A 26,164-nucleotide genomic window follows, 5' to 3' on the forward strand; every position below is an offset into this window, starting at 1 on the left:
TGTACGTATGTCTGTCTGTGTTTACTTTATGTCTCTGTCTGTGTGTGTTGACTATAACCTGACTGTAAGTAAGGAAAACCCAATAAACCATTATTAAATGCAGCAGTGAATTCCGTTACATTTATGGTTGTATGTGGCAAAACATATTTGAAGATATTCATTATTTTCTGATTTGATCTCTCTAATACAGTACCCTAAAAGATATTTCTATCAGGCCTTTTTGGCAATTTTATGATCTTAACAAACTCCAATAAGATTGGCTTCTTGCTAGATGACTTCACTGAATATGCACCATATAGGTCGTACAGGGGTGGCCAAACTATTGATAAGCCACATGCAACTCTTTGACATATAATGTATTATGGCTCATGGAAATTTTTGAGGTCCTTTTTGCATCACAGTTAGAATAAAAGTTAAATAATTTTTTTCAAGCTTTATAATTATTATCTCAGTTTATAAACTGAGAGTTCAGTGGATTAAAACAAAAGTTTAATGTTCATGGTGAGTAAATATATTTAAGAATTTAAATGCTTTTTAAATATTGCAGCTCTAAAACATCTGAAGTTTGTCATATGTGGCTATTTAGCAAATTTTGCCACCCCTGATATAAGCCATAGTTTGCTACCACAGGAAATAAAAATAAAGAAAGGAAGTATGTAAGGTCAACTGTAATGGTATTCCATTTATTATGAGGGGACAACATCAAGAAGTACCGTATTTTTCGCTCCATAAGACGCACTTCCCCCCCCCCCAAAAAAAGTGGGGGGAAAAGTGTGTGCGTCTTATGGAGCGAATACTGCAAAAAAAAAAAAAAATCCGCCCCCGCTCCCGCCCCCGCCCACTCTGCTCTGCTCTGCTCGCCTTCCCAGGAAAGTGTGGGTGGGAAGGCAGTCTTGCTGAGCAAGCCCTCCTGTCTACTCAGAAGTAAGTCTCAGAGTCACTGGGGCTCACTCCCAGGAAAGTGTGGGTGGGGTGGCAGTCTTGCTGAGCAAGCCCCTAGAGCAGGGGTGCTCATTATGTCAATTGAGAGCTACCAGTCAATCTCCAGGCAAAATGAGTCAATCGCAGGCTTCTCTCCCGTCCAAGCATCCCTAGAAGTGAGCCCCTGGCAGGTTTGTGAGCCCAGGGAGCCCAGGGAGTGAGCACCTGACGGTTCTGTGTGGTTCTGTGTGCAAGGGGTTTTGCACTGGTCTTGCTGTGATGTCTATACAGAGATCTTCCCTCCCCCACACCTTTCCCCTGCTTTTGCACTGGTATGTATGGAGATCTTTGCCCCCCCCCCACTTCCATCTGTTGGTTCTGTGTGCAAGGGGTTTTGCACTGGTCTTGCTGTGATGTCTATACAGAGATCTTCCCTTCCCCACACCTTTCCCCTGTTTTTGCACTGGTCTGTATAGAGATCTGCTCCCCCCCCCCCTTGTATTGGAATCCAGGAAGATCTGGTGAGGAGGTAGATGTGGTGTCAGCAGTGGCCCCTTTAAGGGTAAGGCCTGGGCATCCAGCAGAGTGTGCTGCAAAGTTGCAGCCACTGGAAGGCAATAGGGCCCTCAGGGATATAAGGAGTACCAGAGGCAGAAAGGGTTTATGGGTTTTGAAGGAGTGCAGGTTGGAGGGGAGGCTGACTGTGGATTGTGACTGGACTTGGATACCCTGATGGATTTGACTGACCTACCTGGAACCTGACCTTGGACTGTAATTTGGCTTATTGGCTCTGGACTCTGATTTGGTAACTCTGATTGATGGGACTGATTTACTTGGCATCTGTGGACTGGAACTGGACTCACTTTTGCTTGCTGCACTGGTGAGTTGCACAAGGGGGACTGATCAGCCTTAAGTGGGCATGAGGCCCAGTGGTTTGGAATTTGGCAGAACATCATTGTAGCAGAAAGATAATGTGATCCCCTATTTGTGTGCACCTGCTTTTGTGAGCTTCATAAATTCTGACTCTAGCTATGATGAGTTCTTGGGGTTTCCCCGAAAACTAGAGTACTCAAACCTTTAAGTCTCTCCATTTGTTAATGACAGTGATAATGGTTCTTAATGCCACTGTTGACTGCTGTTCACTTTACATGGTTCAAATGTTATTCTGTTATAGTTTATTAAATATTTTATTACACTATTTGGTTCAGAATATTTTTTTCCTTGTTTTCCTTCTCTAAAAACTAGGTGCATCTTATGGTCAGGTGCGTCTTATGGAGCGAAAAATACGGTACTTGTCCTAAATTATCTTGCTTGGACTTAAATCTTGTTGTAACTGACATTTATTTGTATGGCTTAAGAAAATCAGCCCATATGTGCAAAGATGTTGTCTTGCAATAATCTTTGATTTTAAATGTAAATGTAACTGAAATGGAAACCAATAACAGTCTGTACAGGCTTGACTTCTAGGTCATTCTAAACTTTTCCTCACATGCAGCTCGATCCTTGGCATTTTTATTCAGAAGGGAGTCCTGTTGAGCGCAATGCTGCTTACTCTCACTTAAGTATTTTTGGATTCCTGTGCACCCTGACTTGTGAGTAATCACCACTGATCACAGTTGAACTTACTTCTGAGAGAACATCCATCAGATTAGTGAGCTGTAACCCTAAACATACTGTATCCATAATGAAGGTGATACCCTAATGATCACAATTGAAACATTGTTGTTTCTGGGGTGCACTTTGAAACCTGGGCAAGATGTGCATGTTCTCACTTTACCACCATGTGCTTTACCCAAGAGTGACAGTCTAGAGCAGGGGTGGGCAAGCTTTCAACTTTAGGGATCCTGGATCTTTAACAATTGTATAGAAGAGGGAATTTCAGCAGGTGCAGCTTGTCAACTGTGAGATGGCAAGCTGCACTTGCTGAAATTCCCTCTCCTACACAACTGTTAAAGGTTCAGGATCCCTAAAGTTGAAAGTTTGCCATCCCTGGTCTAGAGCAGCTATTTTCAACCTTTTTCATCTCAAGGCACCCCTGGGTGGATGACTCAGCCAACTGCACTAGTTGTATCTTCCTGGTCTGGTTAACTTGGGTTATACCTTGAGTGATGGAAACAAAGTATCCAAAAGCAAAGGCAGGATAAAACCACAGGACAAAATAAACTATCACAAAGTAATGAGCAAAGTTTTGAGTTCCCTAGAACTCTTCTTCAGGCTGGATGTTAAATCAAATATGGTGGAGGACATACATTTGAGCATGATGGAAATGCCTCAAAGTCTGCTGTCCAGAACAGGTCTTCAGATGGAGTATGGGAGGCTGTCTGTTTGTCCATGTAAAAAATAAATAAATAAAAATAAAAAGCATCAGTACACCAGAAGACAATAGAAAGCCTGGGGAAATAAGGTGGGCTTTTCCTGCTGCTGAAAGATAGTAGGGTTGGTGGTAGGCAAACATCCTCTTCTTAGGAGAGCATTTCAAAGATGGGTGCTGCAGCACAGAAGGCCCTATCATGCGTTTAACACCTGCTCAGCTTAGGTGGTGGGACAAGCAAAAAGGCCTTTTGTGTTGGCTGTTTTAGTCTAATGGCTGCTTCTTGTTTGCTTTTCTTTCCCCCTCTTTTGAGACTATGAGCCCTTTAGGGAAAGGGAACCATTTATTTATTTGGATTTTTCAGTAAACTGCTATGTTAACTTTTGTTGTTGTTGAAAAGCGGGATATAATAATAATAACAGCATCTTCAGAACTGCAAAAAACAGAGCTTTTAGGAACATACTTTGCCAATACTTCATTGATAGTACTTAAGTCTCAGGTTGAGACTTGTATCAATTGCTCAACACCAGTTAACAACTGTGTTCCATGTAGTTTGGAATAAATAATAATAATAATAGCCAAACATAACCATCCCCTCATTCATAAGCATGCATTTTAAACACAAAAGAGTGGAACTGATCCCCTCATTCACGATGACACTGCCGTGAGTAGGACAGGATGTGAAAGGATGATCTTGAGTAGTCAGAGAAAACCACCCATCTGATTTTCACCACACTCCTTCACTCATTGACTTGCTATGATATCACAATTTCTCCACTTTTGACAGGCAGAAATTCATCAGACACAGCTTTTTTGCAGTGGGGAAATGCAGCCATATGGGTAACCTTCAGTTACTCAGTGTCTTCCTGGCATGTAGTTTTTGAAGGCACAGAAGCTCTTTAGGGAACAAAACAAGTCACACACTCCCACCCAAAGTGGAAATGCACTGGAAATAAAATGAACTGGAAATGTTGATCTCCATCATGGCATTTACATGAAAGAGTGTGGTGAGGTGGGGGAAATTAAAAGAGCCCACTGGAGGCAGGACAACCCCCAAATATGTGTGTGTCTCCCACACAACAGCTGCAACAGGCCCTGAAGCCAACTTCTTGATGGAGCCTAAACTTAAGCATGTTTAGGCAGAAATAAAACCCACTTAGCTTAATGAGTCCAAGGTTGCATTCCTCTCCACACTTGCATAGGAGCCAGCCCCATTGACTTACTGAATAGGCATGCATAGGATTAGGGCTCCAAGAGCACAAGCCTAGGCATATCTACTCAGAAGTAAGCCCCATTGAGTCCAGTGGGACTTACTCCCATGTAAATGTGTATAGGATTGCAGCCTCAGGGCCCCATCCTATGCATGCCTACTCAGAAGTAAGTCCCATTATAGTGAATGGGGCTTACTCCCAGGAAAGTGTGGACAGGATTGCAGCCTTCCCCCTTCCTGGCAAGGATGCGTAGGAGAGCACCTTTCTTGGAGCCCATCAGTGGGTGAGCAGAGCATAAACCCTCCCTGCTGGCGGAGAGGCAAGCCAGGGGAGGCACTTTTTATGCTGCTTCCACGGGAAGAGCTCGATCAGTAGCGCCGGCTCCATCTCCCCACCTCCCTCCATTGCAAAAGTCCCTTCCAGGCGGGCGGGGCGGAAGGAGTCAGCGAGAGAGACCCAGCAGGGAGAGGCGCAGGCGCACACCCGGCTCCTTGCCCGGGGAAGGAGAGCGCGTGCGTGGAACGTCCTTCTTTTTGGGCTGTTGCCTGCAATACATAAAGACCATGGAGGAAGGCGGTGCTAAAGAGAACGCTTCAGCAGCGGCCGCGGAGCCAGAGCCCGATCCCGATCCAGCGCCCCCGCCGCCCGCAGAGCCCCCGCCGCCCGCAGAGCCCTCGGAGCCCGCAAAGATGGTCAAAACCGTCGGGAGCCTGGTAAAGGGGGGGGAGACTTGCCCCAGTAGGCCTCTGCTGGGCCTCCATTGGGAAGCATGTGGGGGGAGCAGCGTTTTGCAAGCAGCACCCTGGCTTCAGCTGCACCCGCACCCCGTGGGGTGCTGTCCCTGCGCCTGTCCTGCTGGAGGGGAGCGTCCGTCGCTTGCACTCCTGCCTGGGTGGCTTGGAGCCTTCTGCAGGCTGCGAGTGGCTTTCAGTGCAGCGGTTTGGAAACGGTCCCTTGCTTGGTCCCAGCTTGGGGGACAGCACTGGGCCAGCCTCTGCCCTCCACCCTGCCTGGCATTGTGGCTGTCTTTGGAAATCTGCCTGGTTCTGTTGCAGCATCTGACTGAGCAGTGCATGGGGCAGCCTGGCTTCCTTGTGGGCTCTGCTGCAGCTTTGCCTGGCTGTGCCCTCCATCTGGATGGCTCTGCCCAAGCTCGTTCTGCCTGATGGGGAAAACAGCAGTGGTGGCACCCAACAGCACCTTCTCCTCTGTAACTCTTCTTGCTGGCTACAGTGTAACCTGTGGGGTGGGCTGTGGCAGCTGTTGATGTGCTGATTAATCAGCAGTGGCTGCCTGGCTTGGGTCCCCTAATGAACTGGCTTAAAAAAATCTGGCTTTTTGTGTGTCCAGCTTTCATATTTCTCTTTTCCTGTATTGTGAGAGAGCCTTAAATGGTCAGCTCAGTGATCAGACTATTCCAATTCCATGGGCAGCTCTGAAACAAGAGTCACCAAGCTGTGTATCCTAAAGGGAGAATTTCTTTTTCTCCAGAGAATGTAGTCTTCTGGCTTGTGGTGCACTGTCCTGGGGAGCTTAGCTTCCCTTGTTCTTGCTTTTTCTGGATCTTCTTGCATGCAGGCTCTTTTTTAATGGCTGCTAGAAATGGATACGGTGCCCGCCAAATGGAACAGCATAGTTCTCGGCTGTGTTGCTTTCACCATCCTGCTGGGGGAGGGGGGGAGATGGTGGAAGAAGATAGGGCAGCAATTGTAGCTCGGAAGAGGAACTGTGAGTATGAGACATACAGTACAGAGATTGTCTATAAACTCCTAGATCTTTTAAAAAGCTTTCTGGGTGTGGCTTTCATTACCAATAGGGAAAATATGTGTACTCCTTTCTCTTGGTTGATCAGGGCTGAATGCAACTGCTGCTGGAGGTGATACCGTTTAGTATAATACCCACTTGGGGGCTGCTTATTTGAAAGTAGCCCGAGTCAAACATGAGCTATTTGGGGTGATGAGCTTCACATTTTTACCTCTTTGACCAAAGAGAACTTTGGCCTTCCTTAGAAGACCCTTTCTGCCTGGTAGAAGGAGCAGTGCATGGTTAAGTATTGTGCAAACTGAGGATATATCTCTAATGAGAACTGGATTTTAATTGCTTGGTAAATCAGTGGATCAAAGGGCACAAGAGTCTCACTGCTTTAGAAGGAAGTGAGAGAGTCTCTTCTGTGGGTGGGTGGGAGTTTTTGTTGACAATTGTCACTGCATTTCTGCCCCACCCTTAAAGGGCTAATGGCAGAGCACATGGATCTTTCTCAACGCACGCCCCCCCCCCCAATAACCCATTGGCTGAGATGGTGACTGGCTGAGATGGAAGCTCATTGAGATCACCCAATAAGTTTCATGATAGAGCCAGGATTTGGACCAGAGTTTCTAGAGGCCTAGTCCTATATTGCACTGGCTATCTTGTCCTCTACTGAACTCCATCTATACTGTTGATAAATGTAATAGGCAGGCACCTACGAGGGTTATTCATTGCATACAGAAAACCTCATTTTGCATTTCATTGAGCACTTTCAAAACGTTAAACAAGTTCCCTGTTCTTCCCCACTCCTGTGCCTCTTGTCTCTCTTACAGACAGCCACTCTAACTCAAATACTGCTTTCCCTTCCCACTTCTGATCTTTCTGGTATCCTCCTTCATGTTTCAGAATGATTCATAATGACATTGGGAACTTCTGCACCCTCCCCTCATAGCTAGCTGCGTGAATAGAGCAGTGCTAAACTGCTGCTGATGTTAGAGGTCTGGGGTACTAGCAGAGTATACCAAAGGGTCCTACAACTGAAACCTGGGTGTTTCTCTACTTGGCATGCACATTTAGTGCATTTAGATACTTTTGAGTGATTTGTGTTCACTCATTCTTATAGCAACATTGTAAGGTAGGCAGCATTATTAACCCTCTTCTAGCAAGGCAGGGCTGGTACTAAGGTTGGCTAGTGCCTTCATGGCTGAAGTGAGACTCCAAAGCAGGAACTCTCTGGATTGCTTCAAGCGATTGTACCAAAACTAGTTTTGACAAATGGTGACTCGGAGCATGTGCAAAAGATCTGGTTGTGTTGGCCAGAATCTAGCCCTTGAAATTTGATATGCTACCTCTTTAAAGCATCTTTAAAGCATCTTTTCTTTATCTTTCCCTCCTGAAGCCTTTAAACTAATTGCTACTGGAGCTGTTCTTTAAACTAATGATGAACAGTTATTCTTTGTCATCCTATATAGCTGAAATCTACCAGTATTCCCCTGATAGGGGAGTAGCCACCCTAAAGACACAGCTTGAACCTATAAGCTTTATTCTGTTCAGCCTTGGGGGTGGCTTGACTTTGAATCCGGATCACTGCATGGAAGGAGGGGAGAGATCCAAAGTGTGCACAAGTTCAGAAGAATTTGGAAGTTTTTGAATCTTCCATGTGCTTTCACTTTTTTCCCTATGATTGTTTTGTATGTTTAGTTTGCTTTCTAAATCTCTACAGCTCCCCCCCCCCCATTTTGGATAACCTGTATACCTTACCTCCCCCAAATATTGGAAAAATCTCTCTACTTGTCCTTTTAAAGTGCTACTTGACATCCCTTAACTTAAAGCTCATTTTCTCCACTATTATTCATTCCAATAGCTGTTAAAGTATAACTTGGTTCTTCAAAATGCTTGGTCACAGCTGCATTAATAATGTTGTAACTCCTTACCTGGTTCTAAACATGAGGAGGCAGTGGCCTATAACTTGTGGAGTGAGCTCTGCTTACTTATGACTTCTGTTATTGAGAAACTGATAGTGCTGCTAACCCACAGGATGGAGAGAGCGCTAATCTTGTTGAGCTGCTGCTGATAGGGGCTTTGTGAAATGTGGAAATCCCCACAATGAAGACAGAGTCTTAGTTTCATACTTTTCAGCAGTAGCTCTTGTGAGAGGAAATGCAACTTGAAATCAACAATGGCTGACTTCTTGAAGTTGCTTGTTTGAAATGACATCTCTCAGAGCCAGTGTGGTGGGAGACGAATGTGAGAGTCTCTTTGACTATCATGACTGCTGCATTGGAAGAGCCACAGAACATACACCTGCTTGGTGATGGCTCCACACAGTCATAGCTGTGTGCCATGTGAGTGGCCCTAATTGTTGAAATCCAAGCACATCCTTAGCACAGAATCCCCATTCTGCGGGGGTGGCTTTTAGGTATGGCAACTCTTGCATGAAGCCACTACAGTGGTGGTTTCCAAACTGGTTGGGATCCACCAGTGGGTTGACTCAATTTTTTTGGTGGGTCGTGAAACTGACAAAGAATGTATTGAGCCCTATGGAGAGTGAAACTGAGCCACACTTGCATGTTTACTTGCAAGTAGGCAAATGTGGCTTGGTTCTTATCAAAGGTCAGAGAGGAAAACAAGACCACCAGAATAATCCAATGAACATGGAGCTCAATGAATGCTTCAGAAGACTCTCTTCCCCCCTCCCCCATCATAGTAAAAAAGATAAAAACAGACTTGAGTGGCTGGTAAAGAGAAACTTTTTTCTGGTCTTGTGAAGCTAGGTGGATCCCAATAGAGCAGGGGTTTCAAACATAAAGCCTGCAGGCCAAATGTGGTCCCCAGAAGCAATTTATTTGGCCAGTGATGATGATTGGGTGCTCTCATATCTTGAAAATATGAGCAAGATTTGCACATTTTCTCTTTTGTCATTTGTAGCTAATGTGTTTCTGTGTGAGAATAGTGCTTATTTCTGGCCATCTACTCCTTGATGTCACTTCTGGCCCTCAGCAGGCACCATGAATGCTAACTTTAGCCCTCATTATGAAACAAGTTTGACACCCCTGAAACAGTGTTTTAAAAAGTGGGTCTGAGTGCTAAAAAGTTCAGGAACCACAGTATAATAACAACAACAACAACAGTATTTATATACTGCTTTTCAACTAAAAGTTCACAAAGTGGTTTACAGAGAAAAATCAAATAACAAAATGGCTCCCTGTCCCAAAAGGGCTCACAATCTAAAAAGATGCAAATGAATACCAGCAGACAGCCAGTAGAACAGACACTGCTGGGGTGAGGTGGGCCAATTACTCTCCCCCTGCTAAAAAAAGGAGCACCCACTTGAAAAAGTCCCTCTTACCCATTTAGCAGGGGTACTACTAAACAGTACTACAACACAAAGGTTTTGTAGAAGCCTTCTGGTGGCCATAGTTACTATAGTAACTTGGAAACTGCTGAGTGGTCTTGGTTAAGTAAAACTTGCTTCTCTGTAATAAGTAGCTTTTTTCTTCTTGTGTATCTTTAAAGCCCTGGTTCCCAACCTGTAGTCTGTGGATCCTGAGAAGACCTGAGACCCTGAGAAGTGGTCTGTGGGGTCTCAGGAAAAAGGAAATAACTTTTGATCACTTCCAGTAACTTGCTGAGCAAGCAAGCAGTCTTCCCTGGACCACCAAAGAGGGTGGAGATCGCTAACAGTCACAACCACTTACGTGTCAGCGGTGACTGTGGGCGGTTCTTTCTCTGTCCTCTCTGATAGTCTGTAGGAGTGTTTGGGAGACAGCCCACCAGAGAGGGAAGAGGCCAGACCACCCACAGTTGCATGTGGTCCATGATGGTTCCAGTCTTTGCCTTGGTGCTCTACAGGCTCCTAAAGGTTGGGAACCACTGCTTTAAAGTGTACCCAAATAGTACAGATATTGGATGACTGAAGGGAATGAGCAGGTTGGCCAATTGGCAGAGGGGGAGAAGCTCCCCTTTGACATGAGTATTGGAGCTTCCCAAATCCGACTGGCAACCCAGAATTGCCAGTCTCCAACTTTATAGGCAGCACTCCTAATAATGCAGTTGAGACAATGTGAACTGGCAAGTTCTCTACATGAAAACATAGCCTTGGGTCTCTCTTTAATTCAGCATGCCTCTAGCAGTCAATTTCTGAACCTTGACCTTGTTCTGTAGCCTAACTGGGTAGTTCAGAAGCCCAGCAGGCTGTGGTGCAGTTTAGCAGAAGGTGACTTGTCTGATGATAGGGATATAGCTAAAATTTTAGAATGTGCCATCTGCTGTGTCATATCTAAAAGGAAATCTCAACAAAGAAAAAATTGGTATTAGTCTTATTTTGAGAACTTTTGTTACAGATGAGTATCTTAAATGGTTACAAGATTCTAATGCAAAGAGTTTATACAATGGGAGTTAAATATTGGTTAGTGTTGCCTTTTCACTTGTGAACTGGACTTTGACTCTGGTTATCTGTAAATCTATGATAAAGGAAGAGCTGTTGGGCTTTTGGAAGACATTCTGAATTGGGTATGCTCAAAACTTCATAGTAATTATTTTGAAGTAGAGACATAATGTTCAGCCAGCCACAAAATGGTGCATAGCATTGTGTACTGCTGCTGAACTTTCATAATCTTAATGGTACAGTTGGCTGGAAAAACAAGGTTTTTCTTGGTCCTGGATATGTCCTGAATTATAATATGCTCATTGTATGCAGCAATTCTTAAAGCTGTATGGTTGCTGCTTTGCTTTCAGAATCCACTTGACTATGTAGTTTGACAAAGTTTTAGACAAACCAGGGTTAGAACTGTCGGAATCTGCATAACTCTGGTTGCAGCCAATGGTTCCTCTAACAGCTTTAGGTTCAAATCATGTACCAGTGAGGCTACATCATACAGAAAATTAAAATTGGGTACTCCAACTATAACCTGTTATACACCAAAATGGGCTGATGGATAGTGGTGATGGGGTATTTAGCTGTGATTCTTTGGTTGTTGGTGGCTTGTGTATTATGCTGCCTTTTAAAATTTAAGAAATTTTAAGTAGCCTCACTTATGTTGTGAGCTATTTTGGCAAGAAAGGCAGGGTAGAAATGGCTTTGAAATGAGAACCCAAACCGTACACCTAGGTGAAGGTGGGTTTGTTCCATTAATTTGGTTTCATAAACATTTTGGCTAAGCTCGATAATCCTGGTTTCTAGTAGCCAGCGGAGTTTGGTTTTTTGTTGTTGAGCCACAGAAGCAAAGTTGAAGCCATCTCTTTTTGTAGCTGCTGCCCAGGAAGGATGCTTTACCGGAGAGGGGTGTGCATGTGTCCACCTTTCCAATGCAGTATGCTGATGAGCCCAAGAGGGTGCAGCCTGGCACCATTTTGAAAGAAGTATTTTCTGCCTTCCCACATTGCTAGTGGTAGGCTTAAGTCTACTACTACTATTCCTGTTACAGGAATATTAGAGACTTTCCTTGCTGACCACTGCATTCACAGTTCCTTGATGGTAAACACTGGCATGCTGCATACATAAATGTTAATGTACATATTTAGTAGTTCTTGTTATGGGTCAGATTTACTTTTCATGTTGCAGATGGGAAACTGAGAGGCTTGCCTAAGGGTATTTAGAATGCTTCTGGTAGAGTGAAGCTCGAATGGAGGTGGAGGGGACCCATTTGCTCATGGCCACTATAGTACACAAGCGCTAACTAGTCTTAAGTTGACTTGCAGACTCTGTTGGGTAAATAAGAATACCTGAAAATGTTCATATCTTATAAGTGCATCTTGAACTCAGTGCTTGCTGTCAAGTGTATACTTGGTCTCAAACTCTTGACTTCCTCCTACTTAGTGAGTGGAATGACCCCAGTCATGGAATACCCTAAACCCTCTGTAGCAATTGGGATTAAGTCATCCAGAACCACTCCTTTGGCCACTGTATGTGTCCTGTTTAAGCCAGTCTCTGCAATGACAACTTGCTGGAAAACCCAAGGCAGCTCTTGCTGCCAAATAGATGGTGGCTTATGTCCCAAGGAAAGTGTGGGTGGAATTGCACCCAAATAACAATGGTAGGTGATCTGTCTAGGCCAGAGGTCTCCAAACCCTAGCCCGGGGTCCAGATGCGACCTGTGGCCAGCCTCTTGTCCCCTGAAAGCCCCTGGCACACTTTGCCAAACATGACTAGAACTATGCTCTGGTTGCATCTGGAGGGTGTTCTAAGGGCCGGAGAAATTGAATGAATGAGCCCATTCATTCATTTATTCACACATCTAATTGCCATCTCTAATGTATTTATGTAAATTTTATATTTAAATTTTTTTTCTGGTCCTCAAAACCGTGCCAGTCATTTGATGTGGCCCTCTGGCCAAAAAGTTTGGAGACCCCTGGTCTAGATTCAAGGGAAAAGCCGTGTGCCCACATTTTATATGGTGACTGAAATTGCAGATATATGCAGTAATTGCAACTTGGTGGAAAGTTATATTATGACCAGTGAAAGGGTTTGTTTAAACAATTTTTACTGTGCCTCCCCCTTGCAGTGGGGCACCCAAGGCAGCTTCCATTGTAATAAAATATTGAATAAAACACACCAATGTTGGGATACATGTTAAATTGCTCTTTTTGCTGGAATGTATACTTGTGGTGGAGGAATGAATATAATCCTAAACTACCAGCCTATAGAACAGATGTGATGGGGGTGAAGTTAGCTCTGGCATGTTCCTGATGATCTTGCCTGCCACCCCTGTTCTGTACTAATGCCTTGTCTATTGGTACACTAGAGGTAAACCACACCACAGCATTCAGTGGTCACACATGTACTACAGTATTCTTTAAAATAGCATTATATCTTTTAATTGGTGTCTACATACCACATAGGCCACTCCTCTGCAAAACTGCAATTGTGTAGCAATATATAGCAATATTGTATGTGGTCTTCAAGCATTTCTTGAAACCTGGGAGACTTTCTGCTTCTGCTTTTGTCTAATCTCTTGTGAAACACTCCTCCAAAACGTAACACCTACTTCTCTGTAGAAGGTAATCCCATCTGTTTCAACTAGTGTTAGTGGCTTATACGAGAAACAAGATAGCAGCAGAGGATGCATCTCCCATAGCATGTACAATATAGCATGTATACTGAGACAGAATCTGTGCTTTCCCCCCCCCCCCGCATGAATTCAACTGCTAGTCCGTGGTGCTTTCAGACTTGCTTATGTGGTGCTAAGCCATAGTTTATTGCAAGCAGACTGGAGGACCACCCCCCCCCCACGCCAGTGTGCTCTGAAAGGTTTTCTAGTATTCATTTGGTGTAATGCTGGCACTCTGAAGCTTGCTATTTGTAAAAGCTTTAAAAACTGAGTGCAGGAGATACTGGATAGACTTGAGTGTCATACTGGAGCCTATTGGGTTGGAGGGCGACCTGGACTATGGAGTGCATAATTTGAATGAACCCCCAGTTTAAACCGCTTTCATCTTCCTACAGTGTTGTCCACTCACAAGCCACTGAGTGCTTCCTCCCATCCTCCTTCCTTGTTGGCACTTTTCTGCCTCCAAGGCTCAGCTGCAGGCAAAAGGGGGAGGGGGAAATGATCACTGAGTCTTTAAGCAGTTACCCAGAATTTCCAAGGTTCTTTTAAGCTAGTCCACTTTCCCTCTGGTCACCCAAATGACATGCATTCCAGCAATGTACTGTACTTAAAAAGGTTTATTAAAGCTTAAACATGTTAGCAAGTCAGAGGGATTCCTCTACCCTTCAGGGGTGCTGTCAAGGGAGGGTCCCATAGCAATAAGTGGATACATAGACTCATAGGTAGCCGAAAACAATAAACTAAACCAGCAGTCTCCAAACTGGAGACAGTTGTGTCTCAAAAAGCCTTTCCTGTCCTGTCCTGCGCTTACTGTTTTGCCGTGTTTCTTTCAAGCTGGTCTGGGCACAGGGATGCTCTGGGCAGTCGCATCTATAACCCATCGTTCCAGAAGGCTATAAGAACATAAGAACAACCCCACTGGATCAGGCCATAGGCCCATCTAGTCCAGCTTTCTGTATCTCTCAGTGGCCCACCAAATGCCTCAGGGAGCACACCAGATAACAAGAGACCTGCATCCTGGTACCTTCCCTTGCATTGGCATTCTGACATAGCCCATTTCTAAAATCAGGAGGTTGCACATACACATCATGGCTTGTAACCCGTAATAGATTTTTCCTCCAGAAACTTGTCCAATCCCCTTTTAAAGGCATCCAGGCCAGATGCCGTCACCACATCCTGTGGCAAGGAGTTCCACAGACCAACCACAAGCTGAGTAAAGAAATATTTTCTTTTGTCTGTCCTAACCCTTCCAACACTCAATTTTAGTGGATGTCCCCTGGTTCTGGTGTTGTGTGAGAGTGTAAGGAGCATCTCTCGATCCACTTTATCCTTCCCATGCATAATTTTGTATGTCTCAGTCATGTCCCCCCTCAGGTGTAGGATGTCTGGGCAGACATAACTGCCCACAGTGTCCCTGTGCCCAGACCAGCTTGAAAGAAACATGGCAGAATGGTAAGCCATTCATGGGGGGGAGGGGTTTCCAAACCCTGGATTTGGCCCACAGGCCAGGGTTTGGAGAGCCCTGAGCTAAACTAATCTCTACTTACATGTTTGAATGTCTTAAGTCTGTTGCACAGAATTGGTGTCTTGCAGCATCTTGGACACAAGAAGTGTGCTCCATCTCTTCTACACTTAAATAGGAAAACCCCTTGTGGGTCCTATTCAGTGACCTAATCCTAAATCATGCTGAGTCAGGATAGCTTAAGTGAATTACCCACTCATGGCCATAGCATGTAGCCCCTTATCAGGTGATTGAAATAATTCCCAATAGCAACCCCTAGGTGCTGTCCTTGCAGCTCCATGCTCCAGATAGCCTGATAGGATCCAGGTGGTGACTGTTGCTCACTTCTGGATTCCCAGTCATAATTTTCCATCCATCGTTTAGCTGGACAGATCCCCGATTCTCTTACCTAACTTCAAATAGTTTCACACTTGCTATAATCCTCTTGCTATACCATCACAAGGGGAGATGGGGGAATGGTGCTTTGAAACATGGGATGCTGCTTTGACATGGAGGATACGGTTTTGAAATGTGAAGGTTCTTTCTGTAGTATCCAGTTGAGGTAATTACAGGAAGGAATCTTCACAGTTCAAAACTGTATCCTCTGTTTCAAAACCCCATTTCCCCTTGTGGAAGTATAGTAAAAGTGAGGGGTGGGGAAAAGCCCTCCTGTGTGACATTAACTAAATTAGACCTTGCTTGGTCAAAAAAGCCTAATGTCTGCATTGAATCTTAATCTTAAGACTCTGGGACTTCACAACATTTCCAATCCCTTCTCTCTTTTTCTTCCCTTCCCCCATTTTTCTCTATCTCCAGTCTGGAGAATTCAAACAGTTGTTTGCTATTATAAAAGCTTTACCCTTTGGTAACTTGTGTTTTCAGACTGGCACAACTACCTCCAACTTCTTGTTTTTCATTTGCAACTTGTTTACCTAATTCCATAGAAAGCTTGAGGGATGTGTGACCATCTGGGTGCACTGTTTCACACTAGATAAGCTTTGCAGTGTCTCTTTGCCACTGTGGTGGGGACCAAAGTAGCAAGCAATACTTTAACCGTGGCTATAGATCTCTCTCAGAAACTACGTATTAGCTCATGTCCGTCTTTCTTAGCCAAGGCAAGCATTTGGCTGTGAGGTCCAGTTCCACAAGACTACTGTGGTGTTTTTGTGGGCATTGTGGCTTTCTTCCCTTCTTTGCCACCCTCTTGTTGACTAGGTATGTTACACAAGCAAGATCTCTTTATTGTGCTCTCTAGTATACTACAATTTTGGCTTGGGGTTATAATGTATACCTTGTGAGCCATTTGGCTGGAAGGAAGAACTGGCAGTCCTCCCCTGCCAAACACAGCAGGCTATTAGCTGAAGTGTTAACCAGAAGTAGAGGGAGGGGGTTAGAGCTAAAGAGCATATGGAATATCACAGGGCTCTGCTATGCCACTGGACTGCCTTATCAGTGCAAAATTCTTGAATGAGGAGCATTCAGCAAAGGGCTGGTTTCTGGCCCTGCCTGACATGTGGCTGTTGGGTGTGCTGACTTGGCACATCCCCTTGACCAGATATGCTGCTTTGGGCTATTCCAGGAAGGCAAGATTATGCAGACCTTGTCAAATGTAGGCAAATGGTTTGGGTATTGTCCAGAATCTAATGGATATTGACAGAATTGGATGCATGAAAAATATGATGTGTATGCATTAGAGTTGCATTCCCAAGGGCTGGCTAAGTGCAAGGTTTCAAACTCAAAAGCCAGAGAGAATGCAGCTGGGAAAAAGATGCTGTATTTGGTTCTGCTTCACAAGCTCCTATTGCGTTTCTTCCCAACACTGCTGTTGGCTTTGTAAAAACTTGCACCAAGGATACAAATTGCACTATTCATTGCCTAGCATACACTCATCCCCAGGTTATTGCATGATCATTCAGGAGGAGTCCCTGGCTGCCTTTCTCATTTCTTGGACCTTTGCTGACTTACCTCCTGGATTATTATGAAATCAGGACATTGATACACTGTTAATTCTGCATTGGCCTTGGTTGTAATATTATTATTATTATTATTATTATTATTATTATTATTATTATTATTATTAACAACAGTATCTATATACCGCTTTTCAACTAAAAGTTCACAAAGCAGTTTACAGAGAAAAATCAAATAACTAAATGGCTCCCTGTCCCAAAAGGGCTCACAATCTAAAAAGATGCAAATGAATACCAGCAGACAGCCACTAGAACAGATACTGCTGGGGTGAGGTGGGCCAGTTACTCTCCCCTGCTAAAAAAAGAGCACCCACTTGAAAAAGTGCCTCTTACCCAATTAGCAGGGGTTAATAGTACAGTATAACAACTTCTGCCTTTCAGGAAAGGGTGGGAGAGCAGATCCCTTCTAGAAGGCTTTTAACAATCCTTTCTGCCCCATCCCTCAACACCTTACAGCCTTTTAGGATCTCTCTCCCTTCCCCCTCCAGTGCCTTGCTTGTCAGCATCCATACCTTTTCTTAGACCTTGGTTTCATGGACTGTCCTCTTTCTTGGTTCCTTGAAGTGAAAACCTGTTTAGACTCAGAATAGATTGAATGGAGAAGGTGCTCTTTTTTTTTCCTTTCCAACTCTCTCTAACAGGGCAAGGAAAAGAATATTTCATTTTGCATCTCTAGCAGCTTCTTCCCAAACTAGGGCATGGGGTCTGCTTTCATCTCTAGACAAAGTAGCCACCTTCCCCTGTCTGCTGTATAGATCTTAACAAAAACTTCTGGTGCTAACCACCACATGATGAAAGCTTGCATTAGCATATTTAGTGTTCAAAGTGCTTCAGGTATTTTGAAGTAGTCTTCATTCCCAGAGTTTGAGTCCCATCTTCCGGATATTGAGGAGAATTTTAACCAATTCCAACCTGAATTTAAAGCTATGAAATGTTTTTCCAGTTAATAAGGCTGAGTGTGACAATTCAGAATTTAGGGTGTATCGTTGCATGCCTGTAGAAATTGGGATGCCTCCTTTAGTCTAACATAGCTACAGAGAGGTCAGTAATAGAAAGCAGCAATTTAGTGTTGCGTTAGATATTTACCTTTGGAAAGGAATGCAAAATAGGCAGCCAGGGATTAATTTTCTCTGTACCAGCCTTGCATGGAAGATAGACTAGGAGTTGGTACTTTATCCCTGAGGAGATAATCTACACGGAAAGGTGTGTGAAATTTAATACAGTATTGAACTTCATTCCCACTCCTTGTCTGAATGCATTGTAGATGGCATATAAAGGAATTCTGTAGCTGGCATTCAAGTAAATTAATTGCAGCTGTGTGTATTTAGCGGCAACTTTTTTTGTAGGACAGGTGTTGCCTCTTGTACTCTGTTGATACAAATTGAGAGTTAAAACCAGGGACTTGAAGCACATGCCATGTCCAGCTTACTGTGTTGGGGTGGGGGGGGGAGGGAAGTCCCATTTCAAGTTGGTGGTACTTGCATCTGGTTGCAGCCTTAGCCACAGCACTCCCCAGCTCTTGGCATCTGTGCTTTGCTTTTGTTTTTCATTTCGGAAACATTGCTTTCAAGTAGTAAGTGATGCTTTGAAAGCGTTGTATGTAGCTGTTAGGCTAGGGCTACTAAATTAAAAGGCATTTTGAGAAATGCCCTTAGTATGCAAAACCCTTGACAGAAGTGTATTATTTAGTATATCTGATCATCTCGTGCTTCTAAATGGCCTCTTGCCTATAGCCCAGAAGAGTTGCTTCCAAGGAAGGGAGGGAGAACTCTGTTCATCATGTGCAGGCTTGTAAAAATTTGGGTGGACCACAAGACTTGGTTGTTGTGATTGAAAGATGACAAGTACTGTCACCAGTATCTACATGTCACTTTGCTGACATAGATTTCCAGCATTTCCATGTGCTTTTGGCTGGAGATATTTCCTGTTGCCTGCTAAATTCTCCTGTACTGCTCGGTGTTTAAACTCATATTTTTGTTGAATTGTATGTCAGCTAGGTGCCTATTGAAGGCAGCTGTTCTACACTTGGTATCCCAAATGCTTCTTGGCTATAGCTGGTTTGATTTTGCCTTTTACTGGACTTGCAAAACTTCTTCTGAATTGTTTGCCTGCCCCAAGCACACTGCATTTTGAAAGAGGCTGTCAAAGCTTGATCAGATCCAAGTCTCAAGTGCTTAAACATGACCTTTTGGTAGATAGGCATCTTCAGCATTCCTCCAAATTCAGCTTGTTTTTAACTTTGTTTCCCTCTTTCTCCAGGACGAATTCACAAAAGTACTGGCAGCTACTCCTCAGCTCGTAGTTGTCGATTTCTCTGCCACATGGTGTGGACCGTGCAAAATGATCAAGCCTTTCTACCATGTAAGTAAGCTGGTATACTGAATGAGATGCTTGGTGCGCATGCTACAACTTCACAGAATGCAGCATAATGCAGAATGTGATATGACAAGCTTCTAATCCTCATGCCTGTGAAGTAATGATTGAAAGTATGTGGCTAGTACCTAGTGACGTATTGGAAGCTAGAGGGATGGCTTAGTAAGCTTTCCCCCAGGACAGCATTTCTCAAACTTTGAGGGAGCTTTACTCCCTCAGTAAGTTCTGGTGGGGGAGGGGCTGGGGAAGCAACACAATCCCCAGGGTTATGTCACTAAGGGGGGTGAGGGGGTTGCTTTCCACTTAATTTGAACAATGTAGGGCTGCTGGAGGTGCGGGGAGCCCTGCACAGCCCTCCGCAGTGATCCCTGAGGCTTGGAACTTTAACTAAGAGCGGGCACAAAGCACTTCTGTTTTGCAGGAGGTGCTTTGCATCTGCTTTTAGTGAACATCCAAGCCTCATGGAGCATTTTGGAGGGCTGTGCAGGGCTCCCCGCACCTCCTGCAGCCTGCTGCAGCCCTACATCATTCAGTGTAAGTGCAAAGCAGCCCCCACCCCCCTTAGCTACGCAATCCTGGGGGTCGCGGTGCTGCCTCCCTCCCCTTCCCCTGCCCCTTAAAGGGACAGGGGAAACATTACACAAATTGGTGGGTCGTGACCCACCAGTTTGAGAACCACTGTGCTAGGAGCAAGGCTTCTGTGTCCAATATAGCTGCCTGCCACACCCCCTACAACTGAAGAACTAGAAAAAGAATGCATAGCTTGTACAGGCACTCCCCAACTTGCGTAAGCCTTGACTTAACCAAATAATAAGTTGACAAAGCCTGGGCTAGACAAGAATCATGTATGCCGACTGTTTACTGTTCTGCGACAGTTTGTAAATCTCATCACTCACTTTTCTCTGTAAGCTGGGATCGTTCCCAGTGCACCCCAAGTTTCTTCTCTTGTTTAAAAAATCCCAAGCAGAAGGAGGGTTGAGATTGGTGTGCTCCGAGGATCAGGGCACTGCGATCTTGCCCCTTTCTCCATGGAGGTTCTTTGAATGAAAAGGAAATGTAGGGGACACTGAGAACAATCTTGGTTTACAGTGCAAAGCAAATGGCGAGTGTGGATGGCCCCTTTTGCACAGCCCAGTTCTGCCCTGAATAGAACTCCACATACATAAGGGTGTTCCAAACGGAACTCTCAAGTCAGGGTGTGCCTGTATGAGAAACAGAACTTGGTTTTCCTTGATGAAAGCCAGATTGGCTGGGTACATGAAACAGGCACAGCCCTTTCCTAGCAAACAATATCTGTTGTGACATTTGCTGTTTCTGATAGAAGTTGTAGTGATCTGCATTCCTTGTTCAGGACATTATCTGTTCTGAACTGCATTTTACTTCTTGAGAATTCCATTAAAGCTGCTATAAGTAGGTGAGACCTGCTAGGAAAACCGACTAGAGTGATGTCCTGGCTACACATGTCTGAAGACTTGGAGGTAGTGCTGAACTGGAGTAGCATACTGATGGCTATAGTGAAGGGCAGATGGGAGTGGTGGTATACAGTTTCCTGATGCAGTGAGAGACAAGGCAACTTCATCAACTGCTGTGTTGCACAATATGCAAGAGCCGAGTTCATGCTAATACTCCCTTAAACCAAGATGTGGAGCCCAAGTCCATAAAATATTTACCTAACTGTCTGTTCTCCTTACAGAGTCTTGTGGAGAAGTATCCAGATGTAGTGTTCGTTGAAATAGATGTGGATGATGCTCAGGTATGTTCAGGGTGACTCTCCAAGACTTGAATGTGGGATGTGTGCATGTAACTATATATTCAAGATGGCTTCTTATCTAAGAACTTGTTGGTCAAGGAATCTTGCGTGTGGCAGATTGTTCTGGGGAATGTCCCAGGGTGTGAACACAGTTCAAGCAGAGTGCTGTTCTGTCTTCTGAACAGCACTGTGCTCGAACTGTGTTCACACCCTGGGACATTCCCCATTGACTGACTCCAGATACTGTTTAAAAACCACTTCATTGTGTAATGGTTCAGCAATTTAAGGTATTCCTCTTTGCAGTCACACCAGCTTTGACTAGTCTAGTTAAAAATAATGTGGGAAAGCCTATCCTAGAAATGAACTTACCAGCAGCAGCCATGCTAAAAAATGCTGCTAATGAGAGAAGCTCTCTATTCAGATGGTGGTGAGGGAGCACTCTTTCTGATCTTGTAGAGATGAGTATGGGGGAACCATCTTGAGCATACTTCATATCGGTACCCTCTATCATTCTTGGGAATACCTTGCATGGTGGTGGTGGGGACTAGATGTGAAGGAGGACAAAGAGATTCTGTACTTCAGCAGTTGCAGCTTTGTAGCTTTGCAGCTTTTGTATGTCTAGGTGCACCTGCCCAAATGTTAGCAAAGTTATTGTAGATGCAGGTGTCTCCTGTGCCTCTGGTAACCATATCCATGCAGAGCTCCTAAAACTATGTGAAAGCTATTATATAAATTGTAGCACAGTAGGAGGCATAAATAGTTTGCATAAATGAAAGTGTAAAAACATTACTTCTAAAGCTAATGTGGTGTGAAGTATAGTGTGTAAAAAGTATAAAATAAATAGTAAACAATCAAAAGCACAGTTTGTCACTGCAAGGTGTAGTTATTAAAGTCCTGACTGCATTTCCTAAAATGCTGGAAGTTGTATCCTCTGTGATCTGGTGTTAAGCTTAAAAAACTTGATATGTTCAATATGGAACTGAGGCACCAATCAATCTATCCAATTTTCCATCACTGAAACAGTCATGCTAATGGGGGCACACACTGTATTCTTAAAGGGTGGGCAGTCATGGAGGCCTCCTCAAGGTAAGGGAGTATTTGTTCCCTTACCTCAGGGCTGTATAGTGGTTGCGTCAACACTGGCAAGTTGGATAGGATTAGGCCCTGTGTGTAGCTATGGAGCTCTCTTGAGTAAAGAGAAATTTCACTTAGTTTTAAGATGGCGCCTGTCAAAGTGTTCAAATATCAGGTAGATGAGAGTACCTCATTTTGTCTGAACTTTTCTGAGTAAACAGTATTCCTATTTTTACATAAACCTTACTATCTGCAAAATGTAAAGTAGTTTAGTTTTGGACTTTAGATGTCCTGATGGCTGCCTATTTAGTGGTGACTAATTTTTGAATATGGCAAACTGGGCCATGTCCTAAGTATAGGGCAGGTGGTAGTCAAGCTTTGTTTTGCATAAGTTCAGAGTAAACATTGAGTGTTAAAAACACTCTGTACTCATTTTGTTTCGTTGCCAGGACTCAAAGTCCTACTTGATGGTGATCAACTATATCTTGTAACCTGCCCCAAGCACAGTTTAAGATGTAGAAAGCATTCAGAAATCTGATTTGGGTGGTAAGGGAGAGGGGCTCTTCGGCTGATTGCTTTCTTCATTGCAAAAGTATCTATTGCATGCAGTTTCATACAAGGTTGATCGTCCTGAGGGTATTGACTCCTTTTCCAGCTAAACACCAAGCTGCTGAGAAGCATTACCTGGGGTGTTTCTGTATCACTTACAGCAGCTTCATACTGGATAGATAATCCCCAAGAGTTCAAACAGGTGTCTTGGCACTTACCAGAACATAGTTCAAGGAGTCATGGATGGGTGTGGGGAGTTATGACTAATAAGAGAAATTGATAGCTACTGAGCAAGTATGTATTCCCTCAGAAGTTGGAGGAAGTGAGCAGTACATCTAGTGCTCAGAGCTTCAGTAGCTTGCTCCATTCTTGTCCCACATGGCTAGGAAGAACACGATGGTGGGGAAAGAAGCCTGTTTCATCTTTCTCCTGGCACAGAATGCTCAAGGACTAGACTTGTCTTTGCCTAGTGCAACACATCCATGTTGCATCTTGTCCCCAAACAGTAGCTTGTCAACAGCAAGTTCATTTCAAAATACTTTTCTCCTTTCAGTACTGGTTGTGTAATGTGCAGGGCCAATTTGAGTAACCCCATTTTGTCTTTTCTAGGATGTTGCCGCACATTGTGACGTGAAGTGCATGCCAACATTCCAGTTCTACAAGAATAACGAGAAGGTATGTGTGCCCCATGCTTTAGCAAAACCTTTTGTTGAAAGCTCTAGGATGTTGGAACTAAGCTGTTGGGAAAAACAACCTGGAGCACCTGTAGGCACTCCCAGCATAGAGCATGCCATCATTAGTCCTACAGGTTTAGTCTGAGCCTGTGTGAAGATGCCATATATTATATCTGACCATCTATCCCATGAATTCCCAACCCGTGGTCCAGGGACCACAGGTGGTCCACGGAACCCTGCCACGTGGTCAGTGAGATCTCTTGAAGAAAGGGGGGGAAAAACTCTCAATGCACCCCAGGAGGGGGAAAACAAAACTTTGCAGCCCAAGCCACCGATTAGAGCTTGACAGTGCCGTCTTGTGGCTCCCCCTCACTCTTCCTTATGGACATAAGAACAGCCCTGCTGGATCAGGTCATAGGCCCATCCAGTTCAGCTTCCTGCATCTCACAGTGGCCCACCAAATGCCTCAGGGAGCACACGAAACAGGAGACCTGCATCCTGGTGCCCTCCCTTGCATCTGACATTCACTGGTAGCCTACTTCTAAAATCAGGAGGTTGCACATACACATTATGGCTTGTAATCCATGATTTCCTCTAGAGATTTGTCCAGTACCCTTTTAAAGTCATTTCGCCTGACACCATCACCACGTCCTGTGGCAAGGGGTTCCACGGACTAATGGTAGAGGGGAGAGCAGGCAGCTTGGAATCGGTTGGACACTAGAGATGACGTGTGCATAGCTTTGAGCAACAGCATAAACCCAAGAATTTCACAGCTAGTGAAGCAAATGCAAGCACAACTGTCACATTAATTCTAAATCTTCATGTATTATGAATTTAATTGTATTTTTGTGTGTGAGAGTGGTGGGTTGCATGTGGTCTTTGGCATCTCCAAATTTTGCCTTAGTGGTCCCTGAGCTGCTAAAGATTGGGATCCACTGATCTATCCCAATACTTTCTGTAGCTGTTCAAGGTCTTGGGTAGGGATCTGCCCTGCCAGGGTGGTGTAGTGGTTTGGGAGGTGGACTTAAGACCTGGAAGATCCAGGTTCAAATCCCCCCTCAGCCCTGAAGTTTCCTGGGTGTCCTTGGGCCAGTTACTTTCTCTCAGCCTCACCTACCTCACAGGGCTATTGTGAGGACAAAAGGAGGGGTGTGTATACCACCCTGAGCTCTTTGGAAGAAGAGCAGTATAAAAATGTGAAATATAAATAAATCTCTTCAAGGTTGCACATTACTAAGATCCACAGGTTTTGCCTAATGCACAGTGTATCTAGTACGGGGAGAATGTTATGGCAGTGTGGAAATAAAAGATCCTAGAACTCTAAATCATTCATCTTGAGTACTGCAATTGTACGTGTTGGTGGGACTGGCCAATATCAATTTTTTAAAGCCTCCTGAAGTTAATAAGATCAGGTTGAGGGCATTTAAAAAAAAATAAACATGGCATTGCACAGATGTCTCTTAGAATTTTTTTAAAATTAATGAAGAGGTTTAACCTTTGGATTCTTGTGTTTCAGGTGCATGAATTCTCGGGTGCAAACAAAGAAAAGCTGGAAGAGACCATTAGGAATCTAAAGTAGCCATAAACAGCTTGTTCATGAAGCGCTGACGGTTAAATTATAGCCTTTTCTATATAGCAAACTGATCAAGTTAGAATATGCATCCAAATACTCTTTGACAGACTGTAAATGAGAACAATAAAATGTATAAATGGCTTCATAACTCTTGTGTCTGTTCATAGTGTGGCAACTTTGAGATTTGGCTAGTGCAGTAGTAATTCTACCTTGTGGCCTCGGGGGTAGGTGAGGGAATGCATTATTTGTCTCCATACCTTCTAGATGTTGACAGGACTACATGATACAATGGTTGTATAATAGGACATACTTTGCAAGCTGCCAACTGCATTTACATTGAGCAAATGATTGCAAAAGCAGTCTCTATTGCTATAAGCCAGCATTCTCAAACGGCTGGGACCCACTAGGTGGGTTGTGAGCCAATTTCAGGTGCGTCCCCTAGCACCTAGCTCAGCTGCTGCTGAAAATAGAGGGTGGTGCACAGTTGCTGGGGAGGGCGGGCCCCCTGTGGGAGAGGCTTGGTGGTTTGCCCTGAACTGGGGACACTACAAAGGTGGGACACTAGAAAGAGAGGGGAGTGGGTGGTTGAAGGATCCAAGTCTGCATTCTCCTTTGAATGCAACTATGCAGAATAACAGCATGAGCACATTGTATAATGGCACCTTTAGCTGATCATAGCTTAGGTTTGAAGCCTAAATTGATGCTCTTGCTTCTGGCCATGACATCACTTCCAGTGGGTCCAGACTATCATTCTAAAGTGGGCCCCGGTGCAAAAACATTTGAGACTGCTGTAGGTTCTACCAGGTGGATGCCAAGAGATTGACTTGAAATAGGTTTCAACTTCCACATTTCTTTTGTCTTCACGGTTGCAGAAGGCAATACTGTTGGCTAAACATCGGCTTGTATTTGTGAAACATAGTTACACCATTGGCAAAACTTGCACAACAGTTCTAAGATGGACACATGACAAGTGATGAATCTCTTGGGAAAACCACTATAGGCAAAGGCAGGAAGGTTCTCAAGCAGATGGTCTAGTACAGAAATTTTCAACCTGTTTCAGCTCACAGCAAACGGACAAGTTGATAAAATTGAGGCACACCACCAGTTTTTTAAAATTACAATGAAGTACTGTACAATTATTACACGACAAATTCACAATAAGCTAAAATCAAACTTCTCTGAACTTGAATAGATCTTTCTCATAAAGTTACCTTGAGGAACCTATAAGGCAGCAATTTTCAACCTTATTCATCCCATGGCACACTGGCAAGGCACTAAAATTGTCAAGGCACACCATCAGTTTTTCTTTTTGACAATTGACCAGGCCCATCTGTTGACAGCAGGTGCTTGCATCCCCCAGTGGCGTACTAAAAAATGACCCTTCCCAAACTCTTATGGTACACTTACAGACCATCGGCAGCACACCACTGGGGCTTGGCAGAGTGGTTGAAAATGGCTGCTA

At 44.2% G+C, this 26,164-nt stretch overlaps 1 protein-coding gene across 1 annotated transcript; it reads left to right on the top strand.

The window, feature by feature from the left end:
• Nucleotides 1-4,984: 4,984 nt before the first annotated feature.
• On the top strand, nt 4,985-24,850 carry LOC136639382 (thioredoxin-like). The gene is made up of 5 exons (XM_066613525.1): nt 4,985-5,156; nt 18,969-19,070; nt 20,776-20,835; nt 23,065-23,130; nt 24,646-24,850. Exons 1-5 carry the CDS (start codon nt 5,007-5,009, stop codon nt 24,706-24,708), a joined length of 441 nt encoding a protein of 146 aa, XP_066469622.1. The 5' UTR covers nt 4,985-5,006; the 3' UTR covers nt 24,709-24,850.
• The last annotated feature ends 1,314 nt before the right edge of the window (nt 24,851-26,164 follow it).

This window comes from Tiliqua scincoides, chromosome 2, assembly GCF_035046505.1.
Source record: "Tiliqua scincoides isolate rTilSci1 chromosome 2, rTilSci1.hap2, whole genome shotgun sequence".
Taxonomy (NCBI): domain Eukaryota; kingdom Metazoa; phylum Chordata; class Lepidosauria; order Squamata; family Scincidae; genus Tiliqua; species Tiliqua scincoides.